Source organism: Chelonia mydas, chromosome 5 (assembly GCF_015237465.2).
Source record: "Chelonia mydas isolate rCheMyd1 chromosome 5, rCheMyd1.pri.v2, whole genome shotgun sequence".
NCBI lineage: Eukaryota > Metazoa > Chordata > Testudines > Cheloniidae > Chelonia > Chelonia mydas.
The window spans coordinates 24,032,726-24,055,451 of NC_051245.2; the positions used below are offsets into that span (position 1 = coordinate 24,032,726).

General features: G+C 41.9%; 1 protein-coding gene and 1 long non-coding RNA gene across 4 annotated transcripts in view; one reads left to right on the top strand and one right to left on the bottom strand.

Annotated features, from left to right (window-relative positions):
• Nucleotides 1-17: 17 nt before the first annotated feature.
• LOC119566634 lies at nt 18-21,983 on the bottom strand. 2 transcript variants are annotated; one of them, XR_005225914.2, is made up of 4 exons: nt 21,744-21,983; nt 19,916-21,508; nt 16,796-18,810; nt 18-338 (listed from the first exon to the last, which is right to left on the bottom strand). It is a non-coding gene; the product is annotated as an uncharacterized LOC119566634 (long non-coding RNA). The 2 variants fall into 2 exon arrangements; XR_006291328.1 differs by lacking the exon at nt 18-338 and adding an exon at nt 9,545-10,638.
• TTC23L (tetratricopeptide repeat domain 23 like) overlaps nt 8,804-22,726 on the top strand; it is a 28,252-nt gene continuing 14,329 nt past the window's right edge. The window contains exons 1-4 of one of the 2 annotated variants that reach the window (XM_007064094.4): nt 8,804-8,916; nt 9,362-9,551; nt 16,543-16,666; nt 21,440-21,590. In XM_007064094.4, coding sequence (XP_007064156.2) covers nt 8,852-8,916; nt 9,362-9,551; nt 16,543-16,666; nt 21,440-21,590 — 530 coding nt within the window. In that variant the 5' untranslated portion in view covers nt 8,804-8,851. The remainder of the gene's footprint in view (nt 8,917-9,361; nt 9,552-16,542; nt 16,667-21,439; nt 21,591-22,726) is intronic. The other variant, XM_037902646.2, reaches the window with a different exon arrangement.

Here is a 22,726-nt window from a genome sequence, read left to right on the forward strand (position 1 = left end):
CTAGGGGAGATAATGCTATAGTACATATTTCAGTTATATTAAACAATATAATATTATGGTTGTGTAACTGTCAAATGTGCAGGGCCAGATCCAGGCACCAGCTTTCCAAGCAGGTACTTGGGGCGGCATTTAGAATGGGGCGGCAGTCCGTGTCCCACGGCGGCAGTTCGGTGGCAGGTCCACTGCTTTTCCTGCCGTGGCAGCTTTCGGCGGCAGCAATTCGGCAGCGACTGCTTGGGGCGGCCAAATTGGTAGAGCCGCCCCTGCAAATATGTAAGTAATTAAGCTTCTACTAGCTGATTAATAAGGTTAAAGCTGTTTCTCAAATGGACATCCCCCTAGAAAAATGAATTGAAGAAAAGAATGTAAGCCAATTAGTCAAGACACATTTATTTTAACATATCAGAATGCAACCATCCAGTGCTGACCGTATGCAATCAGTATAACTACTATAACCCAATGTAACAAACTAATAGCATCCCAGATTCCTCAACACTAAAGCGCTCCCATTGCCCACTCATCGCAGTATGCGTGCACACACATACACAGCCTGGTGATCTGTCCCCAACTACATCTGTCCTCTTCAACATGGGCCACTCCCTCAGTGAATTTCACTTTCAAGACCCACTCTTGAATCACTGGTATCATTGAAGATGTAACTGAAGAAAACTAGTTCTAAAGTGTGGCTCTACCCTGAAGAGTGAATATGTAGAAATGTCACCTACACAGGTTGCATTTGGCCAACAAGCTGCAGGTTGGCCTCCCAGGGACTACTAGTGCACTTTGAAAATAGGGAAACCTTTGAGAAATCCTATAAAGTACTCCAGAATTGGATTTCATCCAAAACGAGAGTTGGCTAATTACATGTTGTGACATATTTCTCTTTGATTACAGCTCGCTCATCATACTTGTGAGTCGAAGCTTATTTGCTATGTGGTATTCACAAGAAATAAAACTAAATCATTTGTCCTCCTTCCTTCAGTTCCTTGCACTTTTGTAGTCTGCTTGAATCATTTATATTCCCTATGGAAATAAGTAACATGATGCTGCTGTAATCTTATAAATGTGTAGCAATTAATCTTTATGTCTAAGCAAATGATTATACTGGGACTGATTGTCTTCTGCTGTATCGAGTATTTATTTTGCAATCTACATTAGTATTTGTGAGTTTTAGACTACCTCAGTTGCTCAACCAGGGTACCTTAAAGTGAAGTTCTGCTCCACAGTGACTAAAAATGGCACCAGTTTACTCAACAGATTAAAAATCTATATCTCTTCACTTCCGTGGATGAAAAGAAGTTTTTACTCCCATTAACCCTGTGGTATAACAGGAATGGATGAGGTACCTGGATTCTATTCTTGCTAACGCATCAACAGAATTAATAATTTTATCTTCCATTACGCTTCAGCAATCCCACATTGAGGGCAGGGAGTTACACAAGTGCAGCTAAGGGTGGCATTTATACTGCAGATTTCTTACTGTTGGAAGGGGTGCACAAGCCAACCCGGAAGAACCCTGTTTAACTTTCAGATCCCAGGGTGAGTTTGTAAAGTGGGTAGTATGAAAAGCACCTTTTTTTGTTAATTGAGTAAAACTATTTGTTTTCCCTCCAGATTGAGGCAGTAGAACCACATTTTTACCATGCTATTTGCTCATCCCAGCGCAGGACTTTGAGACCTTCGCAGGGATAAATTGACTCTTAATTTATGATCAGTTTAATAATCCCTTTAGCTCTGTATTACATAGTAATAATTTGCAGCAGAGATGGATTCAAAGTAGGGTTTTCAAGCGATTAAAAAGACTAATTGCACAATTAATCGCACTGTTAAACAATAATAGAATACCATTTAAATATTTTTGGATGTTTTCTACATTTGCAAATACATTGATTTCAATTACAACACACAAAGTGTACAGTGCTCGTTTTATATTTTTATTACAAATATTTACACTGTAAAAACAAAATAAATAGTATTTTTCAATTCACCTAATACAAGTACTGTAATGCAATGTCTTTATCATGAACGTTGAACTTACAAATGTAGAATTATGTGCAAAAAAAAGCATTCAAAAATAAAACCATGTAAAACTTTAGAGCCTACAAGTCCACTCAGTCCTCCTTCTTTTTTAGCCAATCGTTCAGACAAACAAGTTTGTTTACATTTGCAGGAGATAAAGCTGTCCACTTCCTGTTTACGTCACCAGGTGTTCATATGGCACTGTTATAGCTGGCATCGCCAGTTATTTACATGCCAGATGCGCTAAACATTCGTATGTCCCTTCATGCTTCAACCACCATTCCAGAGGACGTGTGTCCATGCTAATGATGGGTTCTGCTCAATAACTATCCAAAGCAGTGTGGCTGGAAGCATGTTAATTTTTATCATCTGAGTCAGATACCACCAGCAAAAGGTTGATTTTCTTTTTTGGTTGTTCAGGTTCTGTAGTTTCCACATCAGAGTTCTTTTAAGACTTCTGAAAGCATGCTCCACACCTGCTCTCTCTCAGATTTTGGAGGGCACTTCAAATTCTTAAACCTTGGGTCGAGTGCTGTAGCTATCTTTAGAAATCTCACATTGGTACCTTCTTTGCGTTTTGTGAAATCTGCAGTGAAAGCGTTCTTAAAACGAACAACATGTTCTGGGTCAACAGCCGAGACTGCTATAACATTAAATATATGTCAGAATATGGGTAAAATAGAGCAGGAGACATACAATTCTCCCGCAACAAGTTTCAGTCACAAATTTAGTTAATGAGCGCCATCAGCATGGAAGTATGTCCTCTGGCATGGTGGCCGAAGCATGAAGGAGCATACAAATGTTTACCATATCTGGCATGTACATAAATACCTTGCAATGCCGGTTACGAAAGTTCCATGTGAACGTCTGTTCTCACTTTCAGGTGACATTGTAAATAAGATATCTCCTGTAAATGTAAACAAACGTGTTTGTCTTACCTGAACAAGAAGTAGGACTGAGTGGACTTGTAGGCTCTAAAGTTTTACATTGTTTTGTTTTTGAGTGCAGTTATGTAACAAAAAAATCTACATTTGTAAGTTGCACTTTCACGATAAAGAGATTGCACTACAGTACTTGTATGAGATGAATTGAAAAATACTATTTTTACAGTGCAAATATTTGTAATAAAAAATAATATAAAGTGAGCACTGTACACTTTGTATTCTGTGTTATAAGTGAAATCAATATATTTGCAAATTTAGAAAAACATCCAAAAAATTAAATAATTTCCATTGGTATTCTATTGTTTAACAGTGCAATTAAAATTTGCTGTAAGCCCCATGTATAGCATATACCTTCCATACTCTCCTGTGTGGCATTTCGCCTTGGCAGCATGGCTCCTGAAGGAGCTCTGCTGGCACTAGCAGCTTCCCCGCCCATAGCTGGGCTGTAATGGGAATTCAGTGAAACTTGATGGTGACTGGAGCATCACTGAGCTCCCAGGGCTGCCTGGGTGAGAGATTTACTTGGGTGTGAGAACAGTAGGAAATGTGGCTGCAATCCAGCTCCATGCATTCCTAGCACTGTTCCAGGTCTTTTTGTAGGGTCTCAGGTGTTTAAGGGGGAGGCTTGCTCTGGAGCCAGTGCCTTTACCTTGTATCCACTATGGGCACAGCAAGCAGAGGGATGACAGGTCTTGGCAAGTGAAATAGCCCCTAGAGGATGCACAAAACCATGTTTTATTTGATGGTGGTATCTGTTTTGTTTTTGTGTTTTCTACCCTTATTTCTGCAGGAAGAAATAATGTATTTTACAGGGATGCTAAAGATCTGGTTAGTAATGTTTCTTCAGCGCATTTCAGAGATGCTCTTGCTGACTTGTCTCTGCCATTCTGTTTTCTTGCAACTATCAGTGTCATTAAAGCCCCCCAGATTACCACATTTGGGGATTCTGACACTTGTGCTGGAGCATTGTGTGTCTCTTTTTTCATGCTGCGTTTTGGAGGCCATCTGCAGCAGATGCAATTTGTGATTTTCTGTTTGTATTCTGTATCCCTAACCCATTAGCTTTCCCTTACATCATTCAGTGTTGCCGCTGTTAGGACATGTGGCGCTGATTCTAATCACACTAACACCAGTGGCTCCAGTGAACTGGGATGAGAATATCTGAAGGATGTAAGAATATAAGACCAATGGTCCATCAAGCCCAATATCCTGTCTGTCACGGTGGCCAGTCCCAGAAGTTTCAGAGGAACTGAACAGAACAGAATAATTTTGAGTGATCCATCCCTATCATCCAGTCATAGCTTCTGGCAGTTGGAGATCTAGAGACGCTTGGTGCATGGGGTTGTGTTCCTGACCATCTTGGCTTATAGCCATGAATTTACCTAATTCTTTTTTGAACGTCGTGATACTTTTGGCCTTCATAACATCCCCTGGCAACAAATTCCGCAGGTTGACTGTGTGTTGTGTGAAGAAGTACTTCCTTATGTTTGTTTTAAACCTGCTGCCTATTAATTTAATCAGATGGCCCACAGTTATGTTAAGGGGTAAATAAAACCTCCCTGTTCACTTTCTACACACCGTTCATAATTTTATAGACCTCTGTTATATCTTCCCACTTAGTCATCTCTTTTTTAAGATGAACAGTTCCATTCTTTTTTAATCTCTCCTCATATGGAAGCTGTTCTAATAATTTTTGCTGCCCTTCTCTGCACCTCTTCAAATTCTAATATCCTTTTTTGAAGGAGGATGACCACAACTGTGTGCAATATTCAAGGTGTGGATATACCATGGATTAATATAGTGGCATTATGATATTTACTGTCTTATTATCTATCCCTTTCCTAATGGTTCTTAACTTTCTCATTATCTTTTTTGACTGCTGCTGCAAATTGAGCAGATGTTTTCAGAGAGCTATCCACAATGATTCCGACATCTTTCTTGAGTGATAAAGACTAATTTAGATCCCATCATTTTATATATATAGTTGGGATTATATTTTCCAATGTGCATTACTTTGTACTTCTCACTATTGAATTTCATCTGCCATTTTGTCACCCAGTCATCCAGTTTAGTGAGGTCCCTTTGTAACTCTTCGCAGTCAGCTTTGGACTTAACTGTCATGAGTAATTTTGTATCATCTGCAAATTTTGCCACTTCATTGTTCACCCTCTTTTCCAGAGCATTTATGAAAATGTTGAACAGCACCTGTCCCAGTTCAGATCCTTGGGGGACTCTACTTTTTACATCTCTTCACTGTGAAAACTGACTGACTGTTTATTCCTACACTCTTTCACCAATCTTTCAACCAGTTACTAATCCACGACAGGACATTCCCTCTTATCTCCTGACTACTTTGTTTACTTAACAGCCTTTAATGAGGGACCTTGTAAAAGGCTTTCTGAAAATCCAAGCACACTATGTCAACTGGATCATCCTTGCCCACATGCGTGTGGACTCCCTCAAAGAATTCTGTATTTTGTATTTTGGTATTCCCGTATTCCACTGATTTTTCCCCCCCGCCCTCCTTATTCTACCAAGTTTCCACAATGCCTATTATATCAATATCCTCATTTAATGCCAGGCACTCTAGTTCACCAATCTTAACATAGACTTCTAGCATTCGTATATAAGCATTTGTACATTTTGTCAATATTCAGTTGCTTGCCTCCATGTGTTATGTTTAAACGAGACTCTTTTAATTTGACTGTCCTCTACTAGCTCCTACCTGTACTTTACCAACTTCTTTACTATTCTGTTTACTTGGATATAGTTTCCCCTTTAATAAATTCATCCCTAAGGGATGTCTCCTCCTGAACCATGTGCTCCTCTCCATCTGTTACCTTTGCCCAGCCCTTAGTTTAAAATATCCTCTACAACCTTTTTAATTTTCCATGCCAGCAGTCTGTGTCCATTTTGGTTTAAAGGGAGCTCCTCCTTTCTCAAAAGTTTCCCCAGTTATTAATAAACCTAAAACCCTCCTCCTTTGTCTCATCCACATATTGAGATCCTGCACTTCTTCCTGTCTTTCTGGCCCTGGGTATTGAACTGGAAGCATTTCAGACAATGCAACCCTGAAGGTCCTGAACTTTAACCCCGCACCTAGCAGCTTAAATTTGGCCTCTAGGACATTTCTCCTACCATTTGCTATGTCACTGGTATCTGCATGTACCAAAACCACTGGCTTCTCCCCAGCACGGCAGATAAATCTGTTTCAATGTCTCGTGAGGTCTGCAACCTTTGCTCCTTGCAGGCAATTTAACATGCTGTTCCTCCAGTCATCGCAAACCCAACTATTTTCAGTAATTGAATTCCCCATTACTATTACCTGGCTCTTCCTAATAACTGAGGTTCCTTCCCCAGGAGGAACATGCTGTTTGAGAGGATGCCATGACATCATTTGGAAGGAAGGTCCCAACTATGAGGCTGTTTCCTTGTCTGAGACTTTCATCCTCCTCAACAGCACAGAGGCTGTCAGACTGGGGCTGGGATCTCTGTACTGTGTCCCTCAGTTCGGCCACTCTGGTCTCAAGAGCCCATACTATGTCTCTGACGGCCAGGAGCTGCTTGCACCGAATGCACACATATGCCATTTGCCCACAAGGCAGGTAATTGTACATGCTCCATTCGGTGCAATAAACTGGATAGCCCCCAATCTGCTGCTGGACTTTTGCCTGCATTCTCTTTTTACTCTTGCAGGGCTTTTTGCATGGGTCAAGGGGTGAAGTTTACAGTATGTGTTAAGTCTGTCTGCCTTTCACATTCCTTTACACGCCTCTCCGTTTGCTAGCTCCTCTGGTCCTTTAGGAGCTGACTTTTTAAACTCTTGTTCTCCCTGAGTTAGCCCACCCGCTGTCAAAGGCTGCTAATGTGGGTTAGGGAATCAAAGGATAGCAGGCTACAGCCCCCTTAGTAAGCTCTCGGCCTAGCCCAGCAGGCCCCGTGGCTCAGCGCACAGCCCCAAAACAGGCCACACTATAATCTTTAATCAGGCAAACACACAACGGACAGACCATCCATGACCATGTGCATGAGCCACGCAGTCTGTTTTTACCCAGCCAAGGAGTGGAGAGGGCTGGTGAGCCAGGAATGGCGCTGGGCCCTTGATTCTGGTAAAACTTGCTCTGAGCTGGGAATGCGAACGGTCACCAAGGCTACAGCCTGGGGCCTGTGTTCTGTCACCAAGGCGACCGCGTGGGGGTGGGGCCTGTCAGAAAAGCCTCTGTTGTGGTCTCCCCAGGGTAAAGGAGCTGGGGAAGGAGCCTGTTCGTTTACTTATTGGAAATGTAACTAAAAGAACCTGCCTGGGACTGACTGAGCCTTTCCTGGAGGAAGCAGCAGACCAAACCAGCCTGTCAGCTGAGAGCAGCGCCAAGGCCCTGCTCCGTTGTGGGACAGCTCTTCTTGGCCGTCATCCCCAGTGCAGTGAGCAGGTACCGCCCTGGATTTCTACCTTCTGCTGCTCTGCTGTGCTCCACGAGCTGTCTCTGCTTACATCGTGAGAGCAGTGACTATTGATTACACCCCTGGCTGGGGGGTGGGAGCAGGAAGCCCCCCTCAGACCCCCCCCGCTCTCTGGGCTGAGGTGACTGGCGTATCAGAATGTAAAATACAGAGGTGGGGGGATAGACTGCGGGGTTGGGAAGTGGTTGGACCCTGAGAGCCAGGGAGCGCCTGTAATTCAGGGCAGCGGCAGAGATGTGAGTGCAAAATGGCTCAACTTCAGTCCCTGTGTGTTTGTTGAATTCCCTTGGTTGCTCCCTCAACCCCCACAAATAAATCACTGTGCTACACTGACAGTTATTTCATTTTGGGGGCCCACGCCATACCCGGCATCACTGTGCTGGCTTGGCAACTCGCAAGCCACTGTACTCTCTGCGGCTGGCATCAACGGAGGACTAGGAGACTCTTCACTTGGACCATAATTAGCCCCTCTCTCAGCCTGTGACCAGGGGGCTAGGAAATGTGCTACCCAACCCTGACTTCCTCTTCTGGGATTGGAGGTGAAGCTGGCAACTCAAAAAACAACTTTTCACTTGTTCTTCCTCACTCCTATCTGTAGCAAAGGCCTTTGTGGGTCCAAATGCACCCAGGAAACTGTAAAGAGCTGCTCCAGGCAGCCCTTTACAAATGTTTTCAGACTTAACCTAACCGCTGTAGAGTTCAGGTGAGAGACAACACCCAGATGACAAGTATATAAAGAAATTCCAGTGTTCTGTATAACTGTTGAGGGTCAACTGTGTACTCAGCCCTGGATGGCCCAGAATATCAACTCAGAAATGAACTATTCAATTTTGATTTAGTTAAATATCACTTGTCAGCAAATTAAACACTTCTAGATAGACTGTGTGTACACTTTGGAAATTCTAGCATTTGGGGTTGTTTTTCTTAATTTTACTTTCTGATGGATATTCTCATTGTAATGCATAATCTCTCCCCTGAACTAAGATGATACAGTATTATTATTAAATAGACATAGCTCATCTTATACTTAGGTTGGAAGCTCTTTGTGGCCAGGGGGCCTGTCGTCTTGTTCTGTTTGTCCAGCACCTAGCACAGTGAGTGATGAGGTACTACTGCAATACAAATAAAAATATTATTTACGCTTTATTTGCATCGCAGTAGAACCAGGGCTCCACTGTGCTAAGCACTGTGCAAACATGTAATGAAGAGATGAGAGAACAGATGGATACAACCACTAGAGGAAGTATGAGGTAACAGTGAGACAGTTTTGATCAGCACATTGATAACTCTGAGAGAGGTAGGTTAACTGGTCATTGGATGTTCTGTTCCAATTTATTTTTTGAAAAAATACATTTATCATTCATGTTACTTCTGAACAGTTTTAGGCATAGTCATTTCGGACCTCCATAGTATTTCTTGGTAAGAAGATGTTGCAAGATAGCCCGATATATAGCCCTACAGATTCAAGCCATAGTGCTGTGGACTCTCACTTGTAAGTTATTAAACTTTTCTTTTTAAAGGGTGATCTTTATTTTACTGTCTGCCCCTTATCTATAAGTCTTCACCTTTCCCCCCTTCCCCACTGTAGTAACCATTGTCTTTGTTTTATTGGGTTATAAGTTAAGAGGGAGCTTTTATCATATTGATCATTCTAAATGGGTTTTCTTGTAAATTTATTATAAAGCTCTTTTCCAAGAGGGAAAAGAAGGGTTTTGTAAATAAAAATCATCTCCCATCAGACAGAAAAGTGTTTTAAAAAAAAAAAATCTTATAGCCAGGTTATAGGCTGTAGCCTAATTGGTAAAGGTAACACTGCTGTTATGGTTATATTTTTAAGCATTATTCCCAGTTTTATGTTTAAATGCAGTGTCACAACTAACAGATGAATCTGAAATAAACATCATCAGTAATACAACCTTATAATATATTATGATCAGGTCCCAGGAAATCAGCACCACTGTCTCTGAATATCTGGATGAGTCAAACAATGAGAGCACAGCAAGAGATAGTGAAGGAGAAGAAAAGAAAATGAGGGAAAAGGCACTGCCTATGGACTGTGCTCCAGCACCAAATGAGAAATTAGAACAAGCACAGAAGATGGCAGAAAAGTTCATTAAAGAAAAAGAGGTAACAGGAATTGGACCTGGGCCTTTTGCTTATGTTGCTTTTTAAAAATCCTCTGTTTATTCATTTCTGTTTGAAACTCCTCAGCATTATCACCAACAGTGTGAGAGTGGAAGCAGTGAGGTTACTTGGAAAAGTGTCAGATTGATAGTACTGAGAACTGAAATTCTATAATGATTTATCAATATAAAAGGATAGCTGGCCTCATGTGGTTAATGCACAAGACTGGGACTCGAGATCTGGGGTCAATTCCAAGCACTGCCACAAACTCTTTGTGGCCTTGGGAAAGTCATTTCATCTCACTTAATCTCAGTTCCCTGTCAGTGAAGTGGGAATAATAAAACTGCCTTTGTCTGTCTTGTCCATTTAGATTGTAAACTCTTTGGGTAGCGATTATCTCGTGTGTTCAGTACATAGCACAATGCAGCCTTGGCATCAGTTGCAGTCTCTAAGTCTAGATCCTCAAAGGTACTGTACTTAGGCACCCAACGCTGGTTGATTTCAGGCTTAGGTGCTACTGTAATACAAATAATAACATAACAGGTGACGGGAAGCAGAAGTTCCAGCTTCCTTGTGTGTTGCAGCCCTGACTATGAGGGAGGGATAACAATAGTTAAGGTTAGTCTTTGGCTCTTGGTCAAGACTGCACAAACTAGTAGCACTAGTGGCAAACTGTGACTGTACTGCCACAATAGGCACTCTGTCTGGTAGGAAGTGGATTGAATGACTCATTGATTTCACATAGGCTACCTATAAGTCATGGGATGGTCATGATTTTGGGTGACTGTCAGTTTAGGCTGACTCAAGCCAATAACCATGAGGTCAGAGGTTCTCTCCCTGTTACAAATACTGTGTCATGCAGCCCGCAGTGAAGTTATTTCTTCTGCAGGAAGTGAAGTATCTCAAGGCCACGTTTAACAGATCACAAGGTCCCACTGCATAATTTTTAAATGACCCATACAAAGGGGTAGTAGGTTTGCTGTTCAGCTGTTGCATTACTTTATTTTAATTGCAGTAAAGCTGATGTTTCGATCATCTTTTTCCCAAGTGGGGAATTTCTGTTGTAGGCAGCAGCCAAGTCATACAGTTCCTAGCAGGAAAGATTCAAAGAATTAGCAAGCATTTTTGGGAACCCAAATATAGATGTTGAGCCTAATAATAGCAGTGGTGGGATGTTTGTCATCAATCATGATGTTTCTGATAACTCTCAACAACCCTGGATATTAATAGTCGCCTGGTATTTGCAATCTTGAAAAATCTTTTTAGCCTGCTACTGAGGCTCCTTCCCACCATCTTTGCCTGTGCAAAGATCTCCTCATCGGCTTCCTCTCATTGCAGCTCCTCCACATGCCCATTCCTTATGCCGAGACCACCACCACCAGCCTGTTTCCAATAAAAGGAATTCCTTTACTCGCTCTTTCTCACTATGAGTGGGAGTTCTGTTGGAGGAGAAGGCATTTGTAGAGGCTGGTAGGGGCAGTGTACTGGGAGAGAAGCTGAGCCCTGATTGGGGGTGGGGCTTCTTGATTAGAGGTCCTATAAAGGTAGCCAGCCACGCAGGCAGCGGCACAGGAGCCAGCAAACAGAGCTGTAAAGAGGGGAGTTTGAGTGGGAGTTTGCAAGGGGAGTTTGAGGTGAAGACTAGGAGAACCAGGCAGAGGAACAGACAGGCTAGTGAAGGGAGTGCGTGGTGTTCTGGCAGTGTTGTGGTGCTCGTTGGGGTTTGTTTTGCTGTGGGTGGTGGTGTTTTGGTTTGGTTTGTGTTTCCCGGACTAACAGGACTGAGATGGGAAGGCTATGACAGATACAGGGGCAGCAGTGATAGCGACCCAAGCAGTTGAAGACACAATGAAGATGACTGGATATAGAAGCTGCGGCATGTACATGATCCTGGAGGGAGTACCTGAAAAGAGTTTTGTCTGCATGAAGTGCCACCTGATAGAGCTGATGGAAGAAAAGATCCGAGGATTGGAGATGCAGGTGGAAACTCTGGTTGAGTTTAGAAGGGAGTTTGAACAGATATGGAGCAAAGGCATGAGGAGGTTCAAGGGAAAAACTCAGGCTTGCAGATGGAAGCAGGACCAAAGAACTCTGAGGGGAGACTACTGGGTGAGGAAAGTGGACAGTGGAAGCATGTGACTAAGAGAACCAGGCAGAAGAAAAGACGGGCTAGTGAAGGAGAAATAGAGCTCAGGAACAGGTTTGCAGAGTTGGAAAATGAAGAAGGGGCACAGCAGGTGGTCACTGAAGGTGAGAGGGCAAGGAAGAAGAGAAGAGCAGCTAGTCCTATAGGAAGAGGGGAAATCATTGGAGATAACACCAAATATGAGCCCCAGCAGGATACAGGATGGGTTGCAGAGGATTGCAAGGGAGAATAGGAATCGAGAGGACTTGCAGCCAGCGGGAACGGGATAGACCGGAGAATCGCACCATCACCAGGAAAAGGCAGATCTACATGACTGGGGACTCCTTACTGAGAAGAATAGATAGGCCTGTAACGAGCTGATCCAAAGAACAGAAGGGTGTGCTGACTGCCGGTTGCTAAGATACGGGATGTGAACCTAAGGCTGAAGAGGATCCTACCGGGAGCGGGAAAGAATCCACTGATTGTCCTTCATGTGGGAACAAATGATACAACTAGATTCTCGCTGGAACGTATCAAGGGAGACTATGACAGGCGGGGGAAGACGCTTAAGGAAATCGAAGCTCAGGTGATCTTCAGTGGGATTCTACCTGTTCCTAGAGAAGGGCAACAAAGGTGTGACAAGATTATGATGATCAACAGATGGCTCAGGCAGTGGTGCTATAAGGAGGGCTTTGGGATGTATGGCCACTGGGAGGCATTCATGGACAGAGGACTGTTCTCTCGGGATGGACTTCACCTGAATAGGGAGGGAAATAGACTTCTAGGATGGAGGCTGGCACAACTGATTTAAGAGAGCTTTAAATTAGGAATTTGGGGGAGGTGGTTGGGAGATGTCCAGGTAATCTCCACCCAGGATTTTAACATTGAGAGGGAAGAAAACAAAGTAAGAAAGGATACAGCCATGGGTAGGAGAATGGAGATAAGGAGGAAGGGTAGTGTAGATACCAGTCTAATAGGTGATACTGGTGGTAGAATGTCTGTGCCTAATAGGGTAAAGAATGTGAGTGAAGCCAAACAGCAAAAATTAAGATGTTTGTACATCAATGCGAGGAGCCTAGGTAACAAAATGGAGGAACTAGAGTTACTGAAACCAGATATTATAGGGATAACAGAAACATGGTAGAATAGTAGTCATGACTGGAGTACAGGTATTGAAGGGTATGTGCTGTTTAGGAAAGACAGAAATAAAGGCAAAGGTGGTGGAATAGCATTGTATATCAATGATGAGGTAGACTGTAAAGAAATAAGAAGTGATGGAATGGATAAGACACAGTCTGTCTGGGCAAAAATCACATTGGGGAAGAAAGCTACTAGAGCCTCCCCTGGGATAGTGCTTGGGGTGTGCTATAGACCAGCGGGGTCTGATTTGGATATGGATAGAGACCTCTTTAATGTTTTTAGTGAAGTAAATACTAATGGGAATTGTGTGATCATGGGAGACTTTAACTTCCAAGATATATACTGGAGGACAAGTGCTAATAATAACAATAGGGCTCAGATTTTCCTGGATACGATAGCTGATGGATTCCTTCACCAAGCAGTTGCTGAACCAACAAGAAGGGATGCCATTTTAGATTTGGTTTTGGTGAGTAGTGAAGACCTTGTAGAAGAAATGGTTGTAGGGGACAACCTTGATTCGAGTGATCATGAGCAAATTCAGTTCAAACTAAATGGAAGGATAAACTAAAATAGATCTGTGACTAACTTTAAAAAAATTAAGGAAATTAGTTAGGGAAGTGGATTGGACTGAATAACTTGTGAATCTAAAGGTGGAGAGGCCTGGAATTACTTCAAGTCAAAGTTGCAAAAACTATCAGAAGCCTGCATCCCAAGAAAGGGGAAAAAATTCATAGGCAGGAGTTGTAGACCAAGTTGGATGAACAAGCATCTCAGAGATGTGATTAAGAAAGAGCAGAAAACCTACAAGGAGTGGAAGATGGGAGGGATCAGCAAGGAAAGCTACCTTATTGAGGTCAGAACATGTAGGGATAAAGTGAGAAAGGCCAAAAGCCATGTAGAGTTGGACTTTGCAAAGGGAATTAAAACCCATAGTAAAAGGTTCTATAGCCATATAAATTAGAAAACAAAGAAAGAAGTGGGACCACTAAATACTGAGGATGGAGTAGAGGTTAAGGATAATCTAGGCATCGCCCAATATCTAAACAAATACTTTGCTTCAGTCTTTAATGAAGCTAATGAGGAGCTTAGGGATAATGGCAGGATGACAAATGGGAATGAGGATATGGAGGTAGATATTACCACATCCGAGGTAGAAGCCAAACTCGAAAAGCTTAATGGGACTAAATCGGGGAGCCCAGATAATCTTCATCCAAGAATATTAAAGGAACTGGCACATGAAATTGCAAGCCCATTAGCAAGACTTTTTAATCAATCTGTAAACTCAGGGGTTGTACCGTATGACTGGAGAATTGCTAACATAGTTCCTATTTTTAAGAAAGGTAAAAAAAGTGATCCAGGTAACTACAGGCCTGTTAGTTTGACATCTGTCATATGTAAGGTCTTGGAAAATTTTTGAAGGAGAAAGTAGTTAAGGACATTGAGGTCAATGGTAATTGGGACAAAATACAACATGGTTTTACAAAAGGTAGATTATGACAAACCAACCTGATCTCCTTCTTTGAGAAGGTAACGGATTTTTTTAGACAAAGGAAACGCAGTGGATCTAATTTACCTCGACTTCAGTAAGGCATTTGATACGGTTCCACAAGGGGAATTATTAGTTAAATTGGAAAAAATGGGGATCAATATGAAAATTGAAAGATGGATAAGGAACTGGTTAAAGGGGAGACTACAGCGGGTCACACTGAAAGGTGAACTGTCAGACTGGAAGGAGGTTACTAGTGGAGTTCCTCAGGGATTGGTTTTGGGACCAATTTTATTTAATCTTTTTATTACTGACCTTGGCACAAAAAGCGGGAATGTGCTAGTAAAGTTTGCAGATGACACAAAGCTGTGAGGTATTGCCAATACAGAGAAGGACCGGGATATCATACAGGAAGATCTGGATGACCTTGTAAACTGGAGTAATAGTAATAGGATGAAATCTAATAGTGAAAAGTGCAAGGCCATGCATTTAGGGATTAATAACAAGAATTTTTGTTATAAGCTGGGGACTCATCAGTTGGAAGTAACAGAGGAGGAGAAGGACCTCGGAGTATTGGTTGATCACAGGATGACTGAGTCGCCAATGTGATGTGGCCGTGAAAAAAAGCTAATGCGGTCTTGGGATGCATCAGGCGAGGTATTTCCAGTAGAGATAAGGAGGTGTTAGTACCGTTATACAAGGCACTGGTGAGACCTCATCTGGAATACTGTGAGCAGTTTGGTCTCCCATGTTTAAGAATGATTAATTCAAACTGGAACAGGTACAGAGAAGGGCTACTAAGATGATCGAAGGAATGGAAAACCTGTCTTATGAAAGGAGACTCAAAGAGCTTGGCTTGTTTAGCCTAACCAAAAGAAGGCTGAGGGGAGATATGATTGCTCTCTATAAATATATCAGAGGGATAAATACCAGGGAGGGAGAGGAATTATTTAAGCTCAATACCAATGTGGACACAAGAACAAATGGATATAAACTGGCTATCAGGAAGTTTAGACTTGAAATTAGATGAAGGTTTCTAACCATCAGAGGAGTGAAGTTCTGAAACAGCCTTCCAAGGGGAGCAGTGGGGGCAAAAGACATATCTGGCTTCAAGACTAAGCTTGATAAGTTTATGGATGGGGATGGTATGATAGGATAGCCTAATTGTGGCAATTAATTTGACTATTAGGAGTGAATATGCCCAATGGCCTCTGATGGGATGTTAGATGGGGTGGGATCTGAGTTACTACAGAGAACTGTTTTCTGGGTGTCTGGCTGGTGAGCCTTGCCCACATGCTCAGGGTTTAGCTGATCACCATATTTGGGGTCGGGAAGGAATTTTCCTCCAGGGCAGATTGGCAGAGACATTGGGGTTTTTCGCCTTCCTTTGCAATGTGGGGCACAGGTCACTTGCTGGAGGATTCCCTGCACCCTGAAGTCTTTAAACCATGATTTCAGGACTTCAGTAGTTCAGACATTGGTTAGACGTTTGTTACAGGAGTGGGTGGGTGAGATTCTGTGGCCTGCGTTGTGCAGGAGGTCAGACTAGACGATCATAATGGTCCCTTCTGATCTTAAAGTCTATGATCCTTTCCCAGGGAGTCCCCCATCGGCTTCCTCCTGCACCTCGAATCTCTGTGCAGACAGACAACGGCAAAGCTTCGGTAGCTACAAATATTCATATTTGTACCTTGAGGAGTCTCAGAAACAGCCCTGTTAAAGGTTCTGAGCTAGAGTCCGTGCTGCATCTCCTGCCAGAAGCAGTGGGACCCAGGTGGAGGAAACAGACATAGGTGGCTTTATGCCACCTTTGCACTGCCCAGATTCTGGGCTTCTGCAGGGGCTGAAATGGCTCTTTTGTGTAAAGTAGTACAGCCCTTGGGGATACTCTAAGTTAGAGCAGCCAGGCCTGGAATCCCAGTGGCTCTGAGCGTTACGATCACTCTCCCTCCTGCCTTCAGCCCCAGCCTTTCCTCCTAATATGGGCAACGCAGGGCTACTTATTTCAACCCTATGCTGGGGATATTCTCCCTCACCTGTTAATGCTCTGGAGATGGGGGCAAATCTGACCCTACAATTATAAAACAGACTGACTCAGAGCTGTGATATTCTAGTAACAAATGCACAGAGAACACATGGTTTTATTCTAACCAATATGTAGACACTTCCCCACCTCGCTTGGAGAAAACTCTGGGGGCAGGATGCTTACACAAAAATAATTTCTACTCTATTTTGTTCTTCAGATATATAAAGCCAAAAGGGAACTTATTAGATGTGTGGCTCTTACTAGAATTATCTATGGAGACTGTCACTGGCAACTGGCACAAGCATTCGCCAACCTGGCTCACAGCTATTTAATACTTCAAGGTAAAAATCTAATTTCAATTGTCCCACATCAAAAACTTGGAAGATAGAGAAACTGGCTTCACTACTTTGATCCTGCAAATATTTATGCCTGTCCCATAATGGGACTACTGGATGAGTAAAGTTACTTACATGCATGTGTGTCTGCAGGACTGCTCCATTAATAATGAAAGCACATGTTATGGTAGGATTCACCGGATGGTGATGTTACACAGAATCTTACAAGTTCTTTTTACCGTGTAAGCAAGTTTTTACTTTATGAAGAAATGTTGTGATGGTGTTACTTTTGTTATGAAGCTGGCCTTGGAGAGAATCTCTGGCAGATAACAGAGTTTGCAGTCTGCTTTATTTTCTATATTTGGAAAAAATTCTGGAGACAAAGTAACGTCCTGGGAACGCCTGTCTGAGTCTTCTGGAAGAAGAGATTGCCTGGGTGCTGTTTGTAGCGTTCTCTTTTCCAGGACTGGTGTATTTGTGTAATAAAGCAAGTTATATCTAGGAGATACTCAGAATATGCATCACTGATTTCTCCTTCAGTGCGAAGCTGACCTGCAAGGCCCGCAACATCTGCTACTACTAGACAGAAGGGCAATGATGGTGTCAGAAGCAGAATTCTCGTATCAGTAGAAGGGTCCATGCACATTTTCGCCTCAGAGTGCATAATAGTTCATTTTTTCCCCAATACTAGAGATCAGTGAGCTAAATTCATCCCTGATGTAAGTTTATTGGAGCCAAAGCTGAGTCAGTGGTTTCACAAGTATAAATGTGAGAGCAGAATTTGGCTGAGGATTGGTGGTTAGTAAGAGAGCTGTCCGTTCATATCTGTGTCTTATAGTTGGGAATAGCATACTCATTGCATAAATCAGGACTTCTTTATGGATGGCAGAGCTTGCCAACCCAATTTGCGGCAGCTTCATCAGCGAAGCGCAGAGCCCTCAGTCCACCATCAAATCTGGTCAGAGGGCAGTCGTCCGTGATGCGTGACATTGGCTGTCTTTGACCACAGCTGCCTGTGGAGTGAAGGCTGTCTGCACATGGACCCTAGCCCATTCAAAATCGGTTCAGAAGGGCCCCTGAGCAGTTTGGCAAATCAAAGCCAGGTACACACATAGTCTGGTCAATTATAAGAGACGTTTCTGATGTCATTCTTCACCTCATATCAATGTCACAGAGAAATCTGGACAGGGCAAGCGGCCCACAATGGGTGCCTCAGCGACAAGCGTTGGTAGTCAAAGAGTTCTGTGTATAGTGGCAGGCTCAGGCTTGCCCAGATCTTCTCAGTCATTCTGGCTGTAGCATCCTCATGATGGATGTGTGGAGGAGTGATGCTGCTTAACACAGGGAGCCACGGAACTGGTGTGGGTCGAATCGTCCCAGTTTCAATGTGGAGGGTTCAGTGTAGTTATGTGTAAACCAACTTGATGTGAGATGAATGGACCCAGACCGGAGCACATTATTCTGCTGCCGATTAACAGAGGGCTAAACCGATGATTGGAGAGTTTGAGCGTTTATTCCCCATGAAGTGCTGGCCAGTTTGTTTAGAATTCTTCACCTTGGCCGCAGTTTTCCTCAGGTGGTTAACATACATGCAAGATCTATTTAGGGTTACTCTGAGATAGACTGGGTGGGAATCTGTGTTTCAAGCAATGTCCATTGAGAGCAAGATTCAGTTCTTGGTCTGCTCTGGTTTCGTAAAGATGGAACACACTGGAAACTGTCTTGGTCACACTTATTGTAAATGCCACTGACTACAGTATTCAGCCATCTTAATCAAATCAACATGTAGGGTGTCTTCAAGTTCTTGGAATGATGCTTGGATGCCTAAGCAATATGTGGATCACCAGAGGATTTGCACTGAGTAGTTTAGCACATTCAGCATCAAGGCATGGCGTATAGACTGGACGGTGGCCACTAAGTAGTGATGTGCATGTGGCTTTGAAGATGGTTCCTCAGAATCAACTGAAAGCTTCGCTATTAGTAGGATGGAAACCTACTGTATTAGTAGGATGGACACTGAGTTTCAAAACAAGGTTTGAGAGTTAACTTCAGCTCTTTGGTAGGAAATATCATAATGATAGGCACCTTCCAGAAGAAGAACTGAAATCATGTTGTGTCCGTATGTTGTGTCGTCTTGTCTACTCCATGAGCTAGCAATAGCAATGATTACAAATAAAGGGGAAGAGAAAAACAGGGACACAAAATCATTTTAAAAATGGAAGTGGAGCTACATTCCTCATTTCATAATTTCACCTTCCAAAGTTAACAATGAAATAAGAGAAAATATTCATACTCCATAATGCTCATTGAGTTGCAAGCCTAAAACACAGTTCCTAATAGGAATTTTATGGATTAAATGATTGTGTACTTCAACTTATTTTTCTACTAACTCTGTTACTCACAAAAAATGTTCGATTTATAAAACAAGTTTTCAACTTTTTTTTATGCATATCAGATTAAAAATCTAGGTTCTGGAAGACCTCAGCAAATTTCAACCAGTGCTTTCCTGGTTTCATATGCATTCCTGGATTGCATCAAGATATTTCTGCCCGGGGAATGGAACTATGCTAACATATATGTTAAGAGCGAGAGAATAATTGCAGTGACCTATAGAAATTTGCAAACTGGAGAAATGCTGCCATCTACCTTTAGTTTGAATTAAAAAATGAACCAGTGTATTCCCTGGGCACAGATCTCTAAAGGACAGTCAGCATTAATATGCTCTGAGTGTTATTGATGTTAAAAAATACAAGAAATGGTGCTTGTATCAAAACTGAGTAAATTCTTTGAGTTTCATAATCACAGAATCCTAAATGTCCTAGGACAATTTCAGAAAATTAGATATCCTTGCTCTCAGACAGATCCCCTTATGTATTTGCTTACATCTTCTTTATCAGTGTCTAAGGGATGTAACTCATGCCAGGGAGACGGAAGACAGTGTAAACTAAAGTAGTAAATAAATGTGGATAGTCCACTGAAACCTCTGTTCAATGTGCAATGCTTGTCAAAAAAGGAAACAAAATGTATTAAGAATGGCATACAAAACAATACTAAAAATATTGTAATGCTGATTATAGCTAAAAATATGCTATAGCTCAAACAGGAGTTATAGACTTGATAAAGAAATATTGGGTGAGATTCCTTGGTCTGAGTTGTGTAGGAGGTCAAACTAGATTATCATGATGGTCCCTTCTGGCTTTAAAAATCTATAAATCCATAATTCCAATACCATATAAATCAATGATATGCCCTCACCTGGAATATTGTGTTCAGTACTGGTCACCCCATCTGAAAAAGGAGATAATAGAAATAGAAGTAGTTCCTTCTCCGAAAACCAAAACTAGGGGACATTTAATGAAATTGAAACGCAACAAAATTTAAACTGATGCAAGAAAACACTTTTTACATCACATAATTAAGCTGTGGAACTCATTGCCACCCGATATAATAGAAGGCAAGAGTTTAGTGGGACTCAAAAAAAGGATTAGACATTTGTATGGATAATGAGACTGTCCCCAATTACACTACCGTTAACTTTTAAAATAATCTTTGTACCGTCATAAGCCAGCCACTAATTGATCGAGGTTAGGAAGAAACTTCTCCTATGTCCAGGTTGTTTCATAATTGTGTACTTTAGAGGTTTTAATCTTTCTCTAAAGCAGCTGATATGGTCCTAGATGAACCACTGGTCTGACCCAGGATAGGAATTCTTCTATTTCTATGTTTCTGTGCATTGCCTGTATAAAGCACTATGACCCAGATTTTTAAAGGTATTTAGGCATTGCTGAGCTCAGCATTGCAATGATTAACTCATTTAGGAGCCTAGATCTAATTTTCAAAAGGGATTTAGGAGCCAATGTCACACTGAGCACAGCAACATGTAAATATCTTTAAAAACCTGGGCCTATGTGTGCTCGCTATAGAGATAAGTAGTCAAAAGAAAAGTCTGTGAAGAAGTAGGGAAAGACATCTTGCAATGGATCTATTTTATCCTGGTTACTCTTCTTTGCTGATGGTGAAAAAGAAGATATGTGGAAAGAGAAAATTGGTGGCAAAGATCCCTGAAATGGGATTATGGTCAACTGTTTCCAGCTCAGCTGAGGATTTGCTTTTGGGTATATTGATATGTTTTCCCAGACTTGAATATGGCACTTATAAACCACAGTCCCACAGAAATGGAATCTGGAAACTGCTATATGCAAATACTATACTCAAAACTACTTTGCTTTCCTGGCTGCTGCATAATTTTATATATAACAGGCAGTTGTTTTCTGCCTGAAGGTCCTGCACCCAACCCAAGGGGAGGGAAAGTGGGGCTGTGCTGGTTTGGACATACCTGTCTTCATTGTATGGTGCGTGGGAAGAGGGATGCATTAGGACTAAGGATTAAACAGAAGCTTACTCTCTTAAAAGGTGTTTCACCTGGGGAATGTTGTACCATCTGTGACTCTGCTGGGTCCCTTCATCTGCCTATTTTCCCTACATGTAACATCGTCATCTGCATAATTGTTCTGAAGGCTATTGATTATATCTGTTAAATATCTTTAAGGGATTATTTTCCCCCCTGAAATTCTCCTAATTGTTTTCCTATACATCTGGTATGAAATCCTGGACCTCATAAAGTTAATGGCACAGCTTCCTTTTGGCTTTAGTAGAGCTAGAGTTTCATCCTTGTCTAAACTGAATCTCTTCAGAGAATCTCATAGTTCAGGTCTTATTTTCAGTTTGAAGTTGCTGACGATGTTTTTGTTAGCAAGCTCATTCATTGTCTTCTCCTAGGTCTTCCTGCACAGGCCATAGAGCATGCTGAATCAGCCAAACGTATCATGCTGACAGGGATTCGTACTCCTTCAGAGGACAAAAGAGAAATATTAGGAACTCTTGTGACTATCTACTATACCTTGGGCGTAGCACATCTGGCACAAAACAAATATCCTTACATCTGACAATACTACTTTATTATTAAAATGCCTAATACAGAATGTTTATTAAATATATAATAATCATTAGTACTTATCATATAGTGTTTTTCCTCTCCCAAGTGCTCCATACAATAACTAATTAATCAAGTGGTAGAACATACCTGTGAGATAGGTGGGCAAGTGTTCTTATTCCAGGTGGGAAAATCAAGGCCAAAGAGGTTAAATGACTTTCTTGAGACTACAGAGGGGGTTGATGTCAGAGCCAAGCTTGGAACTAGAAATATGGCACATTTTTAACAGTCAGGGTGATTAACCATTGGAACAAACTACCACAAGAGGTGGTGGATTCTCTCTCACTTGAAGTCTTCAAATTGAGAGTGGATGTCTTTCTGAAAGATAGGTTTCAGTCAAACACAAGTTATTGGGCTCAATATAGGAGTAACTGGATGAAATTCTGTGTCCAGTGCTATACAGGAGGTCACACTAGATTTTTTTTTTTAATGGTCCATTCTGGCCTTAAAAAAATCTGATAACTGGCTCCCAGTTCTGCATATCCACTACACACTTTTACCCACCAGTCTTATTTTGTTGTTACATGTTAGGGCTGTGCTCAGTTCCTGATAATTTTATTTCTCTTTGAAGCTTTGTTCCAGAAAATTATATAAATTAGGATTTCTACAGTGGTGAAATTTCACTGTAAGGCTTCACCAAGCCAAAAATCCTACATGAAGCCCAGATGAAAAGTCAATGCAAAGAATTTTAAACCATTTCCTGCTTCCCCACCTTCCCTCATATTCAAGCTCTCTCTAAACCCTGTCATCTTGTCTTGTTCATTCTCTCTTTAATTGTAAATGCTTCAGGATGGAATATGGCCAGCCCCTATGTTTTGGAGAACGCCATCTACATTTGCAGATCTTTCTAAGTGAAGACAGCAATGGATTTTTATGAATAATGTAATTTACTACATCCTGTAACTGAGAGTTCCCATCCGCACTCAAAGCTATCTCCTATAAGTGAGTGTCAGGATATCCAAAACAATATGCTTCAGAATGGTATTGATTATATTGCAAAGACAGTTCTGGAAGCTAACACCTGCACAACTTGTTCTTTTCTGGTTAGTTTCTACCTACATGGTTTTCTTTGT